Below are 21,542 nucleotides of genomic sequence, written 5' to 3'. Positions count from 1 at the left end.
GCAATGAATTTAGGATTGGATTGGCACGTAGACTTAAATTTAGTGGGTCTTATTATGTGTAAAAGTTTGTGTGACCTCATTATGTCTTAAGCAAACTCGTAACAGTGTTTCCAGACACATGTTTTAAATTATACAATGTTTAATAACATGTTAACATATGTTTGTTGTGTTGTTATGGATGTGTAATTTATTTTTGATCCATTTTTCTTGTGTAAGATTAATATGTTAACTAAGGATTATTTTCTGAATTACAAGAAGAGGCCATCTGATAGTCTATTCGCACATATTGGGATTATGCATGAGAGATATAATGATTTAAAACATGATGACATTTGCTTAACCCAAAATGAGAGGATATATGGTCTACTGATAGACATGACTAACCATTGGACTCCTACAATAATTAATCTTGTCCACAACAAAAAAATAAAAACTTTTTAGGATTATGTGAATTGATTACAGCTCGCTAAAGAACGAAGGATTGTAATGAATATAAAAAAATCTATAACTTTATCTATTTTTCCAAATCAATAGAGTGTGAGGCCCGTAAGCTATCACAAACAATATAAGAACTTTATCATGGATAAAGTAACTCAAAGGATTGTTGGGAAACAAGAAATCATCTTTCTTCAAATCGAATAGAGACAAAACAATAGATATGAAGAACAATTGACTATTAAAATGTCATGTTTTAATAATTATATGCCTCAGGTTAAGAATAGTTTAAAAGTTGATCCTAGTATATTTGAAATTAGACATGTCAATTGAGTTGGATTGAATATAGACTTGACACGAAACACGAAAAAAAGCACAGCACAAGAAAGCCCGACCCGGTACTGTAGCGTGTCGGGCTAGGCCCATAGGCCTATTGGGTCAGGCCTCAGGTTTTAATATTAAGCCCATGGGCTGGCCCGATACTGTTTAGATATATATATTTTTTAAAATTTTTGCTGACAGAAGCAAGACTTCTGCCTTGTGTTTCTGCCTTCTACCTTCTGCCTTGCATTTCTGCCTTCTGCCGTAAGGCAAAAGCCTTGTTAGGCAGAGAAAACAAGGCTTCTGCCTTGTAGCAGAAGCCTTGGCCTTTATTTTTTTTAATTTTTTAATTAATTTTTTTTATATAAACCTATTTAATTTTTCTTCATTTTTACTCTCATTTACAAATCTCTAATCTCAATTATTTTATTATATTTTTAATCTCATTTTCTCTCATTAATTATCTTTCAGAAGATATCTGAATTCATAAATAATAATTCTTTGTGTTTAAATTTTATTTTTATTTTTATTTTATCATTACAAAATATTTCAAATAAATCAAGTATCAAATTAATTCAATCCATTTGAATATTATCATAGTATATATTTATTTATGTTTTATAATTTGAAAAATAATTTATATTTAAAAATTTTAAAAAAATATTTAAAGTCTGGCCCAGCCCATTTAAGACCCATTTTTATATGGGTCGGGCCGTGGGCCTTTATATATTAATGGGTCAGCCCAACCTGAAAACCCATCACTGTTTGGGCTTTAGGCCTAGCCCGACCCATTAGCCCGATGGGCCGAGCCTGAGTCGGCCCAACCCATCGACACCTATATTTGAAATGATTGGATTTCATATATATAATCGTACATATATTAGAAATGCCTTTTTGAATTAAACTTTATTGCATTATATATACATTGTTTTTTTTTTTGTTTTTTTGTCTGTCTGTTTGTTCTTTCAATAGTTGTTATGTTAATTGAAAATATCCAAGCAACATTTTGAAATTGAAAACGAAGTTTTTATTACCACTACTCAAGAAAATGAAGAATCTAAAAATATCAAAGAAGCTATTTTGTCTTCTGATAAGGAAAAATGACAAGAAGTATTGAAAGAAGAAATGAAATCCATGAAAATAAATTGAGTCTGGAGTTTGGTTGACTTATCACAAAATTGAAAATCCATTGGGAACAAATGGATTCTTAAAATTAAACATAAGGCGAATGACTTAATGGATAGATGCAAAACTCAATTTGTAGAGAAAAGTTATTTCCAATAAGAATGTATAGACTACGAAGAAACATTTTTGTATATTGTGAGATTTACTTCAATTTGTTTTATTCTAGTTGTGGTAGCACATTTAGATTTAGAGTTGCATCAAATAGATGTTAAGACAACTTTTCTTAATAGAAAACTTAATGAAGAAATCTACATGAGACAACCTATAAGTTTCGTAGTAAAAAGTTATTATTACAAGTATACAAGCTTCAAAGATCAATTTATAGGCTGAAATAAACATTAAAACAATGGTACTTAAAATTTCATAAGACTATAATATCTAATGATTTTAAGATGATGTACTAATAGTTGGGAACGACTTGGAGGATATAATAACTATTAAGAGTTGGTTATCTATGAATTTTAACATGAAAGATATAAGTGAAGCAGATTACATATTAGGTATTAAAATTATGAGAGATCGTTCTAATAAACTTTTAGCTCTATCGTAAAAGCATTATATCTAAAAGATTCTAGAATGATTTAATATGGCAAACTACAGACCCGCAGATAATCCTACGTCAAAAAGCGAATTGTTGAGCCAAGAAATATGTTCCAAGACTCAAGATGAGAAAAATGAAATGGCCTTGGTACTTTATTCAAATATGGTTGGAAGTCTTATATATGCTATAATGTGTACACACCCAACCATTTGTTTTGATATCAAGTTAGTTAGTCGATATCAATCAAACCATTAAAAAAAACACTAAAAGACTTTCAATAGGATATTGAGATATTCGAAAGACACTGTAGATTACTGTATATGCTAACAAGGATCATATTTGTATATTGTTGGCTATTCGGATGTTGATTGTGGAGGTGATTTAAACCAACGTGAATTAACTTTTGGTTATGTTTTCTTACTCCAAATAGATGTCATATATTGGAGTAGTAAGAAACAAACATGCATAGTCTTATCTGTAATAGAGACCGATTTTGTAGTTTGTTTAGCGACTATGCGATAAATTGTTTGGTTAAGAAATTTTTTATGAATTTGGGTATACAAGACAACATTGTTGGACTAATAGTTGTCTATTGTGATAATCAAACTACAATAGTTTTTTCAAAAGATCTCAAATTCCATAATAGAATCAAACATATTGACACTAGATTCAATTTCATTAGAAACATCATTTCAAAGAAGAAAGTGAGTGTACAATATATTTCTATGTATCACATGATTGTTTATCTTTTAACCAAACTAATTTCAAGATATGTATATCTTACACATATTAGATCTCTTGAATTGCATAGACTATGATAGATGAATTGTTGAGCATATATATTATACTTGTAACACAACATTGAAAACCATAGAATTCATGTTTATTTTTTAAAATTTTATTTTTGAATTTGCATATATGAATTTTTAATATTTTATTATATACACATCATTTTATTTGGAAATTCAGTAAGATTATAATGTCACAAAAGTTAAAGATTGACTTACTCACACAAGCAACCACCTTTGACTTTGAGAGAATACGTGAAGATGAGACATATTTCTTAAGAAAGGTGGCGCTAAGAAAACGTGCAAATAGAAGACATAATTCTTGAGAAAAGAATTAATAGAGTCGAAATGTTGCCTTGATGACTAATTAAAATGAGGTCATAAATAGATACATTTGATAATGATTAATTTAAATTCCTTACGTCTAAATAACCTGTGAATATCATATGTGAGTTCTTACTTAATACTTGCAGGTTTGAAGATATTTGAAAACTCAAGTTAAGTGTTGGATGTAACAACTAAACTAAGATCTATACAGTGTTGAAGTAATTACATTTGTAGAGTATATACACTGTAGCACATGTTTCATACCTTATGTGAATAACCTATTTGATATTTATTCTTAGTATTTGTTATCTTAGCTTTACACCTATAGCTACACATAATTCAATTTACCAAACATAAATAGAAAAACATCTAAGTTTAAATTAAGAATTTTAAATAGAAGAGAAAGACTTATCTATTACATGTATCTTTTGGTCAGCTGATCTTGTAATTATATGTGAGATATGACTTGATCATGGATACAAAAAGAGATAATACAATTATTTTGAGGGATTAGAGAGATTGGTGTTATCAAATAAATCTAGGATACATGAAACTAATAATTTATTATATTTTTATTTAAGCTCAAACAATTATGTATTCCTAACAAATGTATAGTAATAAACTCTCAAGTGTAGGTTATTCATAAGGTCACATGACACATTTACAAATACGAAATTTATTGTTGTGTGAGATTTATATGAATAAGTATTTGGTTTAGATCACCTATCATGTGTGAGTAGAAGATATTGAGCTTGGTCCACCCATGATGAGTTGACCTAACCCATGCCTAATATGATATTAATTCAAATTGCCACCCATGACAGTTAAGAGTACATTTATATAACCACCCATGGTAGTAATAAGAGGTTGAGAGTAGTTGGGACTTTAATTTAAAAGTCTCAAAAACTATCGCGTAGGTCTCTAGTGCAGTATTACACACAAAAGACCAAAAAAAAAAATTATGTCTTCTCCTCCATCTTTATTCTTTAGTTTTATAAAAGAAAATATACACATATAACTTATAGCACATTAAAGCAAACTGAGTTGTGGAAACATAATCATCAAGCTTCGGATCATCACCAAATTCACTCAGATTATATCGTAGGTATGTTAATTCCGATTCTATGTAAATATCCAACAATATATATATATATATATATATATATATATATATATATATATATATATATATATCTTTAGTTGTAATTATTTATATTATTCTTAATTTTTATTTAAATATTTTATATTATTATTCAATAGTGAAAATGTGATTTAGTTAGCAAAATTTTTAACATGTTTTAAGATCTTGGTTTGTAAACAAAACAAGATGTTATATTGTATATTTTATTAATAGGTTAGGATAATTTGGTAAAGTAATTAAAATACTAAAAACACTTGAAAGAGTAAAAATAATAAATAAATTTTGATCAGCCCAAATATTAAAGGGTCAAATTAGAGTTAAAAGTCTTTGACTTAAAATCCAAACTGATATTATACGAATACGATTTGATGATACAAACCATCAAATCTATCGATGGCTCACTTTCTTATTAATTTTCCCATAACCACCATTCTTATCCAACTCCATGCCTCAACCCAATGCCCTGGACATTTTCTTTGCACGAACGTGTCCCTATGTTGATTTACCTTTTTATTTTGGGTCAAAAGACTTATTCCCACCCAAGGTTTAGTCTATTACCAATGTGACCTCCTTTAACTTGCGAAAATCTAAATACTTATTTGTTATCTAACTTCTATTAAAATTTGTTATTAGTTACAAGGGTAAAAACGTTATTTGATTAGTAATATTAAAAAACTAAAATTTTATCCATTTTTCCAACCTTAGTGTTGAAAATTGACAATTTCCCCCTAGTCTCATATTTTTTAATTTTGAAAAATGATTTTTCCTCCTAATCCAGTTATGTCATCTTCCTACCCTAAACCTTCGTCTCTCTTCATTAATGGAGACAAATCTTTATCTTCGTCTCTTCATCATGAGAGATGGAGATGGAGATGATCGTCGAAGAAAGAAGGAAAAAACAAATCTTAGGGTCAGGGGAGAGTCACTTTTCAAAACCAAAAAATATGAGGTAATTTTTAAAAGTTAAGTGGGGAAATGAGATAGAATTTTAGTTTTTTTAATATTATTAGTTAAATGACATTTTTACTCATACAACTAAAGCTAAATTTTAATAATTAGATGACTGGTGAATATTTAGATTTTTTAAAATTAACAGAGATTACTTTGATAATAAACAAAACCTTACTTGGGAATAAATCTTTCTGCCTTTGTTTTGATTTCATTCGAGCATAGCCATGACTATGAAATGCTCATAGTCACTCCATTTTTATGTTGGAATCATATTTTATATTATAACAATATCACAAATTGAGATAATAATGTTGTATGAAATCATACACTTACCATTCTCTTTTAAATTCTGTATTATGTAGCCTGAAAATAGAAGATAACAAAATTTGATCAGATATAAAATATAGATTAGTGTTGTAAATGTAAGGGCTGTTTTGAAAATGATTGTGGTATAGTTAAATATTTAAATATATTTACAAATTTAATTGGATAAATTTAGAAATTGGATTTAATAAGATAAATAGTGTCAAGTTAATGGTATCAACCTTATATTAATTTTTTTTTTTCCCAAATTAGTTTCTTGTGAATAAAACAAGAGAGACAAGGTCATCGGTAAAAGAATAAATTAAAAATTAATAAAACAAAATTAATTCAATAATTTAGTGAACAAAACTAAAATTATTATAATTTTAGATATACGAGAGAAGAAGGTAGAGAATCTAAGTGTAAAATATCTGCCTAGAGAGACAACATTTTGAACAAATAAGATAAAATAGACAGGATTTTGATACAAAATCAATCAAGTTGTCCATTTCTTTCAGATTTTCATTCAAATTATTGAACCGGATAAGTCATAATAAATTTTGTCTTTTAGAATTATTATTCAAATACTAACTCATTCGATGCCCATAAAATTGATCAATTAATATTTGGCCAATTAACATGAATGCAATGCAGTTGATATTGCAATGGCAAGAGTTAATGTAGTGGGTACGTGGTGTAAGCTTAAGGGTTTAACATGCAGTGCAGATCACCCACATGGGACGGTTACATTTAATTGAGGTGAAGAGTATTTGAAGAGCAGTCATGTGGCCATCACATGGGGCCATTGCCCTTGCTCTCTTTCCCAAGTAACCTTTCAGTCCAAGTTCAATGCCGAATATTAATTGTGAGTAAATGTACTTAGTAACGTGCATGTATGATGTAATGCACAAATGGAAGTTTGGAAATTTTCATATACGTATAAATAAAAAGAATACACGACTTACGTAGGCAAGTACCCAGAAGGCTCTACCACCTGTACCAGTACTCTGACTGAGTTCGTAAACATGTTTGGCCCACATTTTACCCGACTTTTCTACGTGGCAATATCACGCCAACCAGTCACCCTACTCTCGTGATCTAGCAAAAAAGTCCACCCCTAGCCAACTCCCTTGTTCCCGCCTCCTCCTTAGCCACCGTCACGTGCACTTTTACACGTGTATTCATCTCCTTCTTTCTCAAGTCAACAGGGTCGCCACATCTAACGGCGCAAAATTTACTATAAATATGAACTCATCTAACTCCTCTTACCAAGATTTTTCACGCCACTGTCTGTATTCAAACCAAAAGTTTACGGAAGTTAGATTGGCGATGAAAGCCATACTGTTCAGAACCGCATCGATGCCGGTACAACCGCCTGTCCGATCTAGTTCACTAACTTCACTCAAGGTGTTTGTTTCACGTCAAGATTCAGGCAGCGGAATTTTCTCTGGTGAAAGACATTCGGTGAGTTCTCCTAGAGTTTCGATGAATTTGGAGATGAATAACAAGAGAGTAAGCGGAATCCGGCGAGCTCTTTCGCAAAGTGACGTTTCCAGATTGGACGTTTCCACGAAGCTGAGCGGAGGCGGAAGTCGGTTCGCACCGTCGAGAATTCCCGAGGAGGATGTTAATGGAATTGGAAATGATCGTGTTAATCACGGTGGCATATGGCCGAACAACGGCGGTGACAACAGTGATGATAAGAGAAAGATGGGCGATTATTATCGCGAGTTAGTGAAGTCAAACCCTACAGATCCTCTGATTCTTCGAAATTATGGAAAGTTCTTGTATGAGGTAAGTATTTAAAATTTTTATTTACTTTTCTAAATTGATTTTGTTGCCAGTTGATGAAGCAATTGAAATTGATAATGAAATTTGATTGGTTGATGAAGGTGGAGAAGGATGCAGTGAAAGCAGAAGAATATTACGGAAGAGCTATATTGGCGAATCCGGGAGACGGAGAGGTTCTGTGTTTGTATGGAAACCTAATTTGGATGACACAGGGACACGCAGATAGAGCCAAGGCCTATTTTGATCAAGCTGTCCATGTTGCTCCCAACGATTCGTAAGTTTCCGCTTCCACTTTCCAAAATTTATGATAATTTTATATGATTAGTGTGATTAATTAATTATTTATGTAAGTAATTATTTGTTAAATGTATGTGCAGGACGGTTTTGGCATCGTATGCACGATTTATGTGGGAATCAGAGGAGAATGAAGAAGAGGAAGGAATCAATAACAATGCTGAAATGTCACCGCCCTTGGTTGCAGCGTTTTGATCATTTGCTTTGGTGAAATTACCAAATATTAACTAATGTCACTAACCTTAATAACCGGACACAGAGAGTGCATATGATATAAGCTTTGTAATTATTTGTATTATGTTTTTCAAAAATAAGTAAGAAAGAAATTCCATATTATCTGCTTATCTGGGAATTGGCTTGCGAAATAGGCACGATTATTTATTCTTCTTGTTGGGGTTGAAGAAAATTAATATCACCCACATCGGAAACTTCAAATTCTGAAAGGTGGTGTAGAAAGTATGTTTAAGGAATATATTATTATTAGAATTATAATCTTCATCATGCAAACTTCAACACAAGTGCTTAAAGGAAACACTTATCATCTTATATTTAGATTCGACAAAAGCAACAAGTTCATATTGTATATAAGAGAATGGTTGCAGCCTGAAGTCTGTCTCATGCACTTGCAACAACGCCTTGCATGGATTCTTTGGAACCAATCAAAGTCTTTTTGGTACTTTTAAATAGTTTGGTTATTGTCTCCTTGGCTCCATTAGTAGTCATTCTCCTGGCAACAGTCTTGCCCTTTTTTTCTGATTTAGGTTTTTCAGTTGTAGACATGGGCTTGCTTCTCTGCCCAATTACAGGAGACTTGGGACGTGTTGGCTGGATCTGCAAGCAAGTAGCGATGAGCTAAAACTTAATTTATTTGCTTTCCTTGGAAATGTCGAACTCAAAACGAGTATATCAAAATAAATACGATATTAAAATAAAAAGTAATAATATTTCATCATCTTTTGCAGCCTTCTTACTATATTTATCATGACTTTATTGGACCTAAACCTGAAGAACTTACCTTATTTATTTCAGGTTTGGGGAGAGGAGTTTTACGGTGATAGAAGCTTGGCAGTGGAGTCGCTTTGAATGTAGAGCTTTTCCGAAGTTTATTGCCTTTGTCCAATTCATCTCCTTGCGGGTTCTGTTATTAGCAACATACAATATTTTCACTCTATTAATTTGAACATTAATGACCAAATTTTACTGAGGAAATGAATCTTTTCTCTAGTTACTTCAAAAAAAGAACTAAGAAGAAGCTAGATTTAAATATATAGAAAATCTAACTTGTTATATGTTATATACCTTGGCAGTGACTCGTAAGAGTCTGCTTTCAATTTCCCTTTTTGCTTCACTCTTGTGGCTATTTTTTAAACCGGTCTGTTATTTTTCAAAACCCATTATGCCAACAAACAATATGTTAGTCTGCGAAAATGAGCATAATATTCGACAAGATATCTCATTACCTCTTGTAGGACATCGATAATTATTTGAGAGATGAACGTATTTCATGACTACATAGTTAATTTTTTTTCTTCCACTTTTCCAATTCGATCATGTCAATTAAGTGATCAAACTCACCTCCATTTTCTTGTGGTCACCCCGTTGGTCTGTTGTCACTTTGATTTTGGAATTTGTTTTAGTAGCAATAGTTGTGGAATTTGCATGCTTTGCCTTGGAGGTTTCTCCAAATCCAGGACCCGAAAAGGATGCAGTCCTGCAAAATTGCAATGTCACATTTAGTCTCCGAAAAAAGAAACTTTACTTTCTCTTCATATAAATTTCAAAAAAAATTATGAAAAAAATCTATTATTTAAGTAATATTTTTCGAACCGGGGTTAGATTATGAAAATAGTTGCTTTACAATTTTCATACAAAATTTCATGTAAAAGAGATTCAAAGGATTATGCAATTAAAATCCCACAAATTCTTTAAAATATACTCGTAAATCCAGTACAGAAAGAAAAAAATAATATAAAATGAAGAATGAAGGTAGAGATAACTGACTTGTGGCTTAAACTGACAGATTTGGTAAGCTTAGGACCTTGCAAGTCCTTGAACTCCACAGAGCCTCGTCTTTCTCTAGGCATCGATTTTGTTTCAGTCAATGGAGAAAAATCCACTGAACCCCGTCTTTCTCTAGACAGTATTCTTTTCTCAGTTGCCAAACAAAATGGCTGAGGCACTGTTGCCTTTATCTTGAGAATTGGTAATTTTGAACCTTGATTCGATTTCCTTGTTGAGTCCTGGCTTTCTTCTACCCTTCCAGGAGCCTTCTGTGCTACGTTATTCTCAACTTGTATAACATTTGTCTCCTCATTATTGACTTTCAGATTATCAAGATCCTCCATTTCAGGCCCTGCTTCCTGCTGATTGTTAATGGGGATTTCGTTTTGCTCTTCCTGAACAATATGTTTAATTTCTTCTTTCTGTTGAACCTCTTCCATAATCTCTACGCAATCTTTTAACAAAAAAGGCAAAATTAAGAGCATTGACTAAACAGTAGATAAGATATAAGAATAACAAATGTATGAAATAACTCACCTTAATTAGGAAATCTTTTGAGTCTCCCCTTCTTTCTTCTTCCGAATGAAAGCCAGTTGATGCTAAATAGTCATTTTGGTAAGCATGGAGGTCAACTAGTGATGAAAGCGTGCAGCATTTTAGTAACAAATCACTCTATTTAATAAACAAGAAGTCCAAAATTAGTGCAAATGGCTGAATGCAGGCAAACAATTGCATATTCTAATTATATTTGTTATCATGGAAAGCAGAATAATGGCCTTAACTGCATGGCTGCATCTATATATTGCCGGCAATAACTTAATCATAAACTATTAATTATTTTTCATAAGTAATTATCTAATTTCTAATGTTAATGTAGATGCCTCATCCAATGCTGGAAGCCTGAGATATTGCCGGCAATAACTTAATCATCTAATTCTCAGACAAAACTCTTCATCTCCTATAGTCTCTCTCTCAAGCCTCATTCAAATGGGTGGAGAGAGATAGAATTTTTAACTTTCTTAACGATTTATTTCTTCCGACCCTTAATTTCTGTGCAAGCTTTACTCCAGGCCTGGACCCACCGAAACGAGAAATTGTTAATGGGCCTTATTATTGGCCCATTTTCTTGAACTCGTGCTTAACCCGCCAGATCCTTTTGTATCCCCGTTTCCGTCCAAAACCTGAAAACTGACATAGGGTTTTCGGTTTAATTCAATTTTGTTTGACAAAAATTCTGGGTTTTCGTCGAAACAAAAATGGGCAAAAAGAAAGTCGAAGACGACACCTTTCCAGCGTCCCCCTCCATCTTCACAACCCTATTTGGCGGCGTCACTGAAGAAAACGCCGCCGTTTCGTCCTTCTTCTCAGACAACAATCCCTACAAAAGAAAAAGCCAAGATTCGCAATCGGGGGCTGAGCCTGCTGTAAACCCTAAGAACTCCTACTCTTCGGAATCTAACATCGCTGAGCTGAAGAAATCTAAGAAGATAAAAGAGGAAAATCCCAATCTTGATTTACATGTTGAAGAAGCCATTCAGGCCCCTCAAAAATCTAATTTGAACGACCGAGAAGTTACAAGCGAAGGGAGTGAAAAGAGGAAGAGAAAGAAGAGGAAGAGAGATGAGGTGGAGAGAGAATACGAGGAGAAAAAATATGGAGCAAAAGCTGAAGAAGTAGAGAAGGTGGTGGTGGGAGAGAAGAGAAAGAAAGCAGAGAATGATGCGGGCGATATATTGGCGACTTCGAAAGATGAAGGGTTTGATGATGAGAATAAGCTCCTGAGGACTGTTTTTGTTGGGAATTTACCTTTGAAGGTCAAGAAGAAGCATCTATTGAAGGAGTTTAGTAAGTTTGGGGAAATTGAATCAATAAGGATTCGCTCTGTACCAATCTTAGATGTGAGTATAATGTAGTATAATTCAAGTTCTGGTTTTGTGATGGAAGGTTTAGAGTTCTTTGTGCTTTGTGTTTCATTGTTTTGTCTAATGATGTGGTTTTGTTGCTTGCTTGGTTAGACTAAAACACCAAGGAAGGGAGCTATACTGCAAAAGCAAATCAATGAAGACGCAGACAGGTATAATTCTATATTGAATTGTTGGCTCGATATGTTGTTTGGATTTGCACGCTATTTTTTTATAAGTCATGTATGTAGATGGTGTTCTTCTCCAGTTAGCTTAACAAACTTAATTAAATTAATTAGGTTAACTGAAGTTTTTTTTGTGTATGTTTAATTGTCTGCTAGAATGACCAGGTTCAAGAGCATGTTCATTAGTGCAAGACATTTTTTGCCAAGACTAAATGTAATGGATATAGTTCTGTTACATACTGGGTAATTTGCTTAACAATGAATTCCTCTAAATTTTCACCTGGTGATTTGTGACACCCACTAGAACCTAACTCTTTGCATAAAAGGAGAAAAAAGAGTGTGAACTGTTTTAAATAACATCTATTTTCAGTAAGGGCTTGGCTTCTATACATTCAGCAGTATGAACTGTGTGTCTTGCTGTGAAATATTTGTTTCTTCTATTTTCTAATTACCATCTGTTTTAATCTTTTGCGATGATCATGTTTTTTTTAAAAAAAAAAAAAAATCAATATCAGATTTCTTAATCACAAATTTCATCTATTGTAGTGTTCATGCCTACATTGTTTTCAAGTTAGAGCAATCTGCTGAGGCTGCTTTGTCCCATAACATGGCTGTGGTATGTTACTTTTGTCAATGCTTTAGCACTGTTTGTGAATAATATTGAATGAGAATTTATAAAGTATTGATTCTGTATGTTTTATGACTCTATGTAGGTTGGAGGAAATCATGTTCGTGTAGACAGGGCCTGCCCACCACGCAAGAAGTTGAAGGGGGAGAATGGTCCACTTTATGATAACAAGAGGACTGTATTTGTGGGCAACCTCCCATTTGATGTAAAGGTAATTATTCCATGTATGATCATTTTGTGTGGATGCCCACTGCAGTTTTTCTTGTGTATCTTACATGATTGTAAGCTGTATATTTGTTTTCATTGTCTGCAGGATGAAGAAATTTATCAGCTCTTTTGTGGTCTTAACAATTTGGGATCCAGTGTTGAAGCTGTCCGAGTTATTAGACATCCTCATATGAGGGTGGGAAAGGGCATTGCTTATGTCTTATTTAAAACAAGGGTATGATGTGATTGTTTTCACTTTTTACTCCCAATTATCATATAATTTACTTAGAAATTTTACTTTTTTTCAAGTATTTAAATTTGTGAAGCATCTCTGTTTTTTTTTTTTTTTAAAGTTGGAATAAGATTTTTTCCAGTTACAATTGACAGAAATTGTGATGTCTTTGAGCAATGCTTTCTCATATATGTTCTCTATCCACCTTTGCATTGTTATATTGTATGCAAAATGTATAATTGATTTGTCATTACTCATCCCCAACAGTCAGATGTTGTTTTAGCATACTTTGAGAACTGAAGAGGACATCTCTATAATTCAGGCAACGGTTATGAAAACCTTTTTTGTAAAATAATTCTTGTTTATCCTGAGCATGGGAACAATTTTGGTTGCTATCAGACATTGAGTCCTGTTTTTTTTCACTCATTTGGTTAAATCCTTAAAGCGTGGGCTATCCTGGGAAAATGTATATCAGACCGAGCAGGAGCGGACAATGGACAATAGGAGAAGAAATTAGGAAAATATTTTCTGCAGAACAATGATACTCGCCTAGTTCAAATCAAAATGCTGTATTTTAATTACCCAGGTGAATGGATTTTTCTTAGGGGCTCTATTTCTATTATCCATACTTGAAGATTGGGTGGAAAGTGGTGAAATTGAATTTGATCAATCTAAGGGCATAATCAAATTGATCATGTTTACATGCACTGGATGAACTCCTACTGATTGTTTTAGGGTTAAATTTCTAGCAATTCTTTTTCTGTCTTGTAAATCATTTATGGCTATCTTTAAGATCTGTATAATTGTTACAATTTACTCAGTTGTAGTTTTAATTTGCAGGAAGTTGCAAATTTGGTTGTTAAAAAGCGTAACATAAAGCTTCGGGATAGGGAGCTAAGGCTTTCTCATACTGGGCAGAATTCCACCCCATCTAAGAGAAAGAATGTAGCACCTGCTGTTAATACCCCTTCCAAGAAATTTGCAATGGATTCAAGGAGTCCAGGAAGTGCCAATCAGTCAAATTCAAAGTCTACTTTGTCATACCAGGGTTTGAGGGCTAGCAAATCTGGCATACAAAAGAAAGTCCATTCAGGGAGCAGTAGATCGGATAAGATGATGAAAACAAAAGTTCAGAAAGGAGAGAAGGCAAAAATACGGCAGGAGAAAAGACCAGCTGTTGCTCTGAGGAAGGCAAGGGCGAATGCTTCAAAGGATGGTCTTGCTCCAAAACAATTAGGGGCAAAACGCAAGCTGGACAGCCAGACTCCAGATAGTTCTCAGAGGAAGAAGAAAGCCAAGAGATTTAGGTAGCGGCAGATGAAAGATGTTATAGTGCACAGGAGTAAGATATAGGCATTAGCTCTGTGCTGATGGTTTAACAGTGTACCCAATGATTTGTATCATGGATATGGAAGCCTGTATCAGTATGTTAACATAGTTATCAGTTATTTGAAAGTGTTATGACAATTATGTTGTCCTTTAGGTTGACAGAATTAGTATTAAAATTCAATTTACTTTGTCATTGTTAGACAATTTTATATTAATAGGGAATATTATATGTAATAATAAATTATATAAATTTTTATAAATTACGGTGGTAATATCTAATTAATGATCTTGAAGTAAGAAAAAGTAATCACTCGTATTATTTAATGACAAATTATTATTTTAGTTTGTATAAATAAATTTATATAATTTATATTTATAGTTTTATTCTTTGGTGGTCTAGTTTGCTTGACATGCAACCATGAGCCAAAGACATGAATTCTCGTCATAATGCAAAACAGAATAATCAAACATCTACGCAATTGTTAGTTGTTTCACCTATAATTATAGGTATTTTTAGATATACAATATCTATCTTATAATAAGATATATATTATTAATACAAATTTATACAATTTTTAGAGAAAATAATGATATAACAAAAGTGTCTGTAAAAATTTTTAAAATTATTTGTGATATTTTTAAAAATATTATTGTGTCAATTTTTTTATTATTTTATTTCTTAAAAATTATATCATATAATATAATACGATTCTCAATATATAATATATAAAATTAAATTTTTAATATACAATATAATAGGCGATTTGCTAACCTAGGGTGAACTCACAAACTCAATAAAGGCAATATATAATGATTCAAATCTGCTGATTAATTTTTCTTCCACTCTCCCGCCAAATACTTTCCATGTAACATCAACCCTATCAAGACTGAAAAATAAAATGATTAAAATTCCAAAAAAAAACAAATAGAAGAACAATTTAATACTTGTGATAAAATTTAAATACCTTAATTGGTGCGTCTAACAGTGTAATTGAGCTGAGTAGGGTGTCGTTCAAGCTTGATTTGATGACATCAAGGCAAAATTTGAACTCGCCAAACTGAAAAGTTCATAGCTTGAGTTCGAACATAAAACAAAAACAACTTAATCGTATTTGATACAAAAAATCATTTTAAATCTTATAACCTCAACAAACTTTATTTAAATTATATAATTTATATATTTATCAACTACTCTCGTATTTAAAGTCAATAGATAAAATTTTACGATTATAAGTACAATATTTGAAATTTTTAAAAATTTATTAATATTTTATTTGAATCATAATCTCACAAGTTTATCGAGCCAACTAATAACGAGCTTTTACTTAACTTAGCTCAATCACACCCCCAAAATGCATCTAAATTTTTATGATAAAATGAAAGTAGTAAACAAATATAAGAAATATATCCTCATAAATGATCAACAAAGCAAATAGTGATTCCAAAAAAGCCTGGATAGAAGTTATTTAACATTTTTAAAGATTTAGATAACTCTGTTGCTCAGAGTTAAGGGTTTTTTTTTAACGTAAATACAGTAATATTATGTATATCTATTTTAAATACATAAATTGATATACATTTATATGTGTTATTATGTAATTGAATTTTAATTTATCTTTAATTTAAAATTACTAAAATTATATAATAATGTTATATATTAAATATGTATCTATTTATATACCGAAAGTGAATACAAATAATTTTATTAATTTAATAAAAAATATAAATTTTTTATCAATAATTGAAGATAAATTGTTACTTTATAATAGGTAAGCAGCTTCCTGCACTTATTGATTTCTTTTTCCTCTGCGCATCATGTTCAAGATTCTACTTTGGTTGATGCCTCTTGTTTCCATCATCCTTACAAGCCATTGGTCAGGAATCTCTCCAATGTTTCAAGTTTTGGCAAATCTCCCAACGATAAGATTGTTGTTAAAAGTTGGAGATCAACTACCTCGAAATTCGTTATTTGACAAATCCATAGGTAAAATGCTCCCCATTTCTATATTAATTCCTCCAAAGTCAACCAAAATAACTGAATAATAATACCTATAAATTTTTTTTGATAAAATAATTATAATTAGAGGGTTTCACAAGTATATCAAAAATTCAAACTTCAGATTTTTCTCTTAAAATTTTAATACTTTATTAATATTCATAAATTCCTATTAAAGAATAAGATAAATTACATCTAATGTTGTTTGGTGTTTCATTGAAAGAGTTTCACTTTCACTCCCTCCACATTTTGAAGGCAAACTCAAACTCATAAACACAAACATTAATTCGTCTTTCTCAAAATCAACATGCAAGAAACCAATATAAATCCCTACACCCCATTGACCCACAAATTAAAAAGTCAAAAAGTACTAATATATTTAAAGTTCCAAGGTGGAAAATGTTATTAAGAAAAGGTATAAGTGAAAAACAGTGGTTATACCTTTAATAATTAATTTGAGATTGATTATTAATTTGAGATTGGTTTTGAAGTCCAACTCCAGCTGCTCTACCCACCAATCAATCTTGCAGTAGCCTTGCCATACAGTCAGAAAAACCACAACTTGATGTTTTTCTAAAAATGAGGTGCAACAACAATATGTTTTCGCTAAGACTTATTGACTTGAGACCCGCGAGAAGCAAAAAGATAAGGGCAGGCTAAAACTTTGATCACAGTCATAATATTCAATTTAAATTCAAACTCGTTTGGATTAATATACAATACTACTGGAGGGTTAGCAATAAGGTAAACAATATCGTGAATCAAGTAAATAGTATCATCAGATAAACAAATAAATTAATTTCAAATTGAACTGCTTAGTTGGATCTTTAATTCAAAATCTACTCATTCAAGTTGAGCTATGAATTCAATAAGAACCAATTTGGATAGGATCCTCCCCTGCATGACAGATTGCAATTAAAACCAAAAAAAAAAAAGACACACAACATTGGAACAAAGAATGTTTTTCTAAAATGATTGGTTTAACACTGACATACAACTCAGGTTGAAGCTTGGTTTCCGACCATTTCAACTGATATTATACAAATAGTACAGCCTAGCTCCTTTACCCTGTACTTACCTTAACCAAACAAATACTATTCGTCACATAGATTTCATGCATGGCCTAATACATTCTCCAAATCATCATCTTCAGTGTCTAGCATCAATAATGAATTTTACATACGAGATACATGGAAGAATCTTGATTTATTTGAAGATAAATCTGTACAGAAATGAAGTGGTAGATACTTTGCTGAGGCGAGAGAGGCCCATCCATGTAAAACAAGCATGTCTAGCTAGTAGAATGCTATGATTTGCTCTTGCTTATTAGTGTTGGGGTAATGGAAACAACACCAATAAAGAAAAGAGTTGCAATTGAATTGAAATCATATAGATCCCCCAGAGACTGCAACTCTCCAAGAGCTATTCCAGCCTGTAAAACAAACAGGTGACTTAGTCAAAAGTGCTAAAGTTCCATAACAATTGCAAAAAAAAAATTATTTTGGTAGCTACATGCTAATCATCCCCCCGTACCCAAACATATCACACAGCAGATCAGGATCCTGACTGTTTATACTGAGGATACTTGCAACGCAACCCAAACAAAACAGATAAAAGAACTTCATTCATGGATATCAAAAAAAGAGAAGAAAAAATTACCGAATTATTTGAGTTTTCAGTATAGTTTCTTAACAAAAGAATCAGCTTCCTGCATGTAGGCAATTTAGAATAATAGAACAAATTTCAAGAAACCACAATTCAAGTGGATCCACAATAGTCTTGCTTCTCTCACTTTATGAAAGTTTTTTGACATATGAATGTTATAGCAACTTTCCAATAACATGTACATGTTCCTCTCTGTATAAAGTAAGGAATATTTTCCTGAAATATAGTCAATATAATGATTGTAACAGTCAAGTTTAGGTCTAATTAGGTTTTGAGGTCAGAAAGCTTTGCAAGTTACTCAGTAGATAACCAACATGTTCAGAACTCAGAGATATTAATCAAGAAGATCCTAACTTACGTACCTTGACAGTTACATAAGCAGCAGGAATGAGTCCAATAACAGTAGCCAGGAAAAATATATGATATGGCACATCTACTATTGGTGAAGCAACATTAATGAATGTGTTAGGCAAAGTTGGGGTCAGTCTCAAGAATAGCATATAGTTCAACAAACTCTCTCTTCTTCTAGCTACCTGAGAATAAAAACAAAAAAAAAAAATTATTCCACCTTCTAGGTTGATGTGTGTGTGTGTGTGTGTGTGTGTGTATAAAAGCCCACTTTGAGTTGAGATTCACCTGATCTTGGAAGAAAACCAGCTTATCAGGCCATAATGCAAAGACAAGAGGTCGCCCTATCAATTTAGACAAGAAATAGCAAGAAGAAGCACCAGCAGTGGCAGTGAACACAACCAAAGCTACACCCCTGAAGACACCAAAAAGGGATCCAGCAAGCAGTGACATAAAAACAGTCCCTGGGATCATGAAAGTTTGCATGAAAATGTAGACCACACAATACCCCACCAGGACCTGCACAGTATAGTCACTTGTGTAGTTTTCAAGGTGATCTCTGAAAAAAAAAAAAAAAACAATCCCACAAAATACAGTCAGAATGTAGCAGGAAATAAGAGTGTCATATAAGGGGAAATAAAGCCTATGACAATGTAAAACACAGGAAAGAACAGCATGCTGAAAGGAAATTAGTCATACTGTTCTTTTCAAAACCAAAACCAAGAGGAAACAACAACAGTTTTTTGAAAAAAATAAAAGTAAATTTAGCATCAACCAAAGCCTTCCCGAGCCCAGTGTCAACCATGCTAGAGTGAAGGCCTCTTGTACAACTAGAAGAAGCTTTACCAGCTAAACTAACAGAGTATCTACAATAGTTCCCCTCCCCTCTCCCCCATATGATTAAAAAAGGAATGAGAAGTTGCATATGCAAATTCCAAAATAGACTAGATGTATCAACTGACATCAAGACTTCTTGGAATAATAAGGGTTTTGAAAACCAAATTTTCAGAAAAGCAAGTTTCAGTCAGATCAGCACCTCTGCCACCATCGTTTAAATAGTAAGTAAACATGATATAATGACCAATTGAACTCAATCAGATCTCCACATTCACAAATTACACTACCAAAAATAGCAAAAATCATCAGCATTCTATGATAAGCGCATGTTAATATTTTATCCCACCATTTCTCTCCTGGTAGTGTTGGACCATTTTCAGGCATCACTTGGTAAACATTACAAGAAGAAAACGAGCTTCATCTGAATAAAACTTAATTTCCCGTAGCAAATCCATCTGAATTAGTTTCCAACAATAAATAGCATGTGGGAAATCATTCAAAAACAATAAGATCCTGATATTCTAGCACAGATCAATATGGGAAACCATGTCCAGTAAATTATTTACTTCAAATAGAACAATTTCCTGAACCAGAAATCTTAAGTTCTTAACTCGTAAATTAAAAGATCCACTTTAAAAAATGATAGATCCCACAAAAGGAATTTCTTTTAATTTACATCTGAAATTAACCCTTTTGTCAGAAAATGCAATAGCCAACTCAAACATATCTCTGATTTTGCTTTATATCCCAAAGGAGACATGTACTGAACAATTTAATAAACAATCAAACACAAAACAAAATAAAATATTACGTTTCTCTTTAAAAACCAAACAAAAACCAAAAGTTTACCATCAAAATTTCACCCTTTAATTTCAGAAATAAACAGACCCAACCCTCAATTAAAACCCACAAAAAATGTAACAATACCTAAGGATTTGAAGATCCTCAAGGCTTCTAGGGAGCTTGAGGAAGCTGTAATCAGATGGAGGCATAGTCAGATAAACCAGCAGCAACCCCACCACGAAACCTATCACCACCGTCGAAGCTACCGCCACCTCCCAAATGCTCAATGGAAAATTGTTAATTGATTTCAGATCCCCATTACTCTCTTCATTCTTCCCCATCTCTTCTCTCTTCTCTCTCTCCTCAACCTTGTTTTCACAATACATATTTATGTAAGAGAAAACAAAGAAGCAACCAAAAAGGCTTAAATATATCCCCTTCTTATACTTTCCTTTTGGGTCACTTCTTCTATTGTTCTGGTTTTCCCCACTCTCTCTTCCCCTCTTCCCCTTGCCTATCCTATGACGAAGAGAAGGAGACAGAGAAAGAGAGAGAAAGACAAAGAATATTCGGAAAGTATAGAAATTTAATTCGCAAAACTACTATACAATTTTCTTTTTTTTTGGCCTTTTTTTATGGCGTTTACGTTGCACAGTCTTTGCTATAAACCAACGAGACGCAGAAACTTCGGTTGGCTTGGCGTCTTCTTTTTTTTTTTTTTTTTTTTTTCAGTATAAAACATTTTTCTTTTTTATATTTTATTTTTACCGAAAATATTATATATATAAATAACAAATATAAATTTATATATAAATAATAATAATAATATATTATTATATAATTAGATATTAATTTATTTTTAATTTAAAATTATTTTATAATATGATAATATATTATTATTTATATATAAATTTATATTTATTATTTATATATATAATATTATTATACTTTTGGATAATTGGCCTAACATTTTTTCAAATGTGCGTATTTAAAATTTTAATTTTTTTTATTTTATAATTAGTGGGATTTTATGGGATTGTCATGTTCCAACTAGCGAGGCATCAGTGTCATCATTAAATGGCTAAATCACACGGAATGTTAGATGAGCGATCAAAGCACTTAAAACTTAAACCTTTAACATATTTTAATTCACATTCTTTTCTTTATTTGGAAAATTTAATTATAAATAAGTTTTGACAAATAAAATATCATGTATGCACAAATGCTTGTTATTGCAAACTGAAAAAAATATTAAATGGGCCAAAGGACTATTTTCTATCCAAATTTATGTGTAATTTTAAAGTTATACTTATAGAGTTTAAAAAACTAAAAATCTCACCTATTCGTTTAAAA

General features: G+C 32.0%; 4 protein-coding genes across 4 annotated transcripts; 2 read left to right on the top strand and 2 right to left on the bottom strand.

Moving 5' to 3' along the window:
* Nucleotides 1-7,252: 7,252 nt before the first annotated feature.
* LOC123223112 lies at nucleotides 7,253-8,419 on the top strand. The gene is made up of 3 exons (XM_044646193.1): nucleotides 7,253-7,786; nucleotides 7,885-8,057; nucleotides 8,161-8,419. The coding sequence occupies exons 1-3, from the start codon at nucleotides 7,322-7,324 to the stop codon at nucleotides 8,270-8,272; spliced, it is 750 nt and encodes a 249-aa protein (XP_044502128.1). The 5' UTR covers nucleotides 7,253-7,321; the 3' UTR covers nucleotides 8,273-8,419.
* Nucleotides 8,420-8,692: 273 nt separating this feature from the next.
* LOC123223983 (protein WVD2-like 3) lies at nucleotides 8,693-10,518 on the bottom strand. The gene is made up of 5 exons (XM_044647473.1): nucleotides 10,079-10,518; nucleotides 9,653-9,788; nucleotides 9,377-9,451; nucleotides 9,093-9,215; nucleotides 8,693-8,908 (listed from the first exon to the last, which is right to left on the bottom strand). The coding sequence occupies exons 1-5, from the start codon at nucleotides 10,516-10,518 to the stop codon at nucleotides 8,693-8,695; spliced, it is 990 nt and encodes a 329-aa protein (XP_044503408.1).
* A 731-nt stretch (nucleotides 10,519-11,249) lies between these two features.
* Nucleotides 11,250-14,698, top strand: LOC123224528 (RNA-binding protein 34-like). The gene is made up of 6 exons (XM_044648231.1): nucleotides 11,250-11,976; nucleotides 12,094-12,152; nucleotides 12,711-12,780; nucleotides 12,878-13,003; nucleotides 13,106-13,234; nucleotides 14,072-14,698. Exons 1-6 carry the CDS (start codon nucleotides 11,335-11,337, stop codon nucleotides 14,540-14,542), a joined length of 1,497 nt encoding a protein of 498 aa, XP_044504166.1. The 5' UTR covers nucleotides 11,250-11,334; the 3' UTR covers nucleotides 14,543-14,698.
* Nucleotides 14,699-17,502: 2,804 nt separating this feature from the next.
* On the bottom strand, nucleotides 17,503-20,831 carry LOC123224219 (uncharacterized membrane protein At4g09580-like). Its single transcript, XM_044647823.1, has 4 exons — nucleotides 20,334-20,831; nucleotides 18,858-19,128; nucleotides 18,584-18,754; nucleotides 17,503-17,988 (listed from the first exon to the last, which is right to left on the bottom strand). Exons 1-4 carry the CDS (start codon nucleotides 20,573-20,575, stop codon nucleotides 17,863-17,865), a joined length of 810 nt encoding a protein of 269 aa, XP_044503758.1. The 5' UTR covers nucleotides 20,576-20,831; the 3' UTR covers nucleotides 17,503-17,862.
* Between the last annotated feature and the right edge of the window lie 711 nt (nucleotides 20,832-21,542).

This window comes from Mangifera indica, chromosome 8 (genome assembly GCF_011075055.1).
Source record: "Mangifera indica cultivar Alphonso chromosome 8, CATAS_Mindica_2.1, whole genome shotgun sequence".
NCBI lineage: Eukaryota > Viridiplantae > Streptophyta > Magnoliopsida > Sapindales > Anacardiaceae > Mangifera > Mangifera indica.
This window is presented reverse-complemented; position numbering and strand designations above follow the sequence as displayed.

Bases quoted from the DNA above. Each gene is read 5' to 3' on its own strand.
- LOC123223112 (XM_044646193.1), top strand. From the start codon at position 7,322: ATGAAAGCCATACTGTTCAGAACCGCATCGATGCCGGTACAACCGCCT. The intron at 7,787-7,884 runs GTAAGTATTTAA...TGGTTGATGAAG, and splicing joins ATGGAAAGTTCTTGTATGAG to GTGGAGAAGGATGCAGTGAA. The intron at 8,058-8,160 runs GTAAGTTTCCGC...ATGTATGTGCAG, and splicing joins CATGTTGCTCCCAACGATTC to GACGGTTTTGGCATCGTATG.
- LOC123223983 (XM_044647473.1), bottom strand. From the start codon at position 10,518: ATGGAAGAGGTTCAACAGAAAGAAGAAATTAAACATATTGTTCAGGAA. The intron at 9,452-9,652 runs GTGAGTTTGATC...GAAAAATAACAG, and splicing joins GTGACCACAAGAAAATGGAG to ACCGGTTTAAAAAATAGCCA. The intron at 9,216-9,376 runs GTATATAACATA...TGCTAATAACAG, and splicing joins TCTTACGAGTCACTGCCAAG to AACCCGCAAGGAGATGAATT.
- LOC123224528 (XM_044648231.1), top strand. From the start codon at position 11,335: ATGGGCAAAAAGAAAGTCGAAGACGACACCTTTCCAGCGTCCCCCTCC. The intron at 12,153-12,710 runs GTATAATTCTAT...CATCTATTGTAG, and splicing joins ATCAATGAAGACGCAGACAG to TGTTCATGCCTACATTGTTT. The intron at 12,781-12,877 runs GTATGTTACTTT...GACTCTATGTAG, and splicing joins TGTCCCATAACATGGCTGTG to GTTGGAGGAAATCATGTTCG.
- LOC123224219 (XM_044647823.1), bottom strand. From the start codon at position 20,575: ATGTATTGTGAAAACAAGGTTGAGGAGAGAGAGAAGAGAGAAGAGATG. The intron at 19,129-20,333 runs GTATTGTTACAT...TTTTTTTTTCAG, and splicing joins GAGGATCTTCAAATCCTTAG to AGATCACCTTGAAAACTACA. The intron at 18,755-18,857 runs GTGAATCTCAAC...TTTTATTCTCAG, and splicing joins TGGTTTTCTTCCAAGATCAG to GTAGCTAGAAGAAGAGAGAG.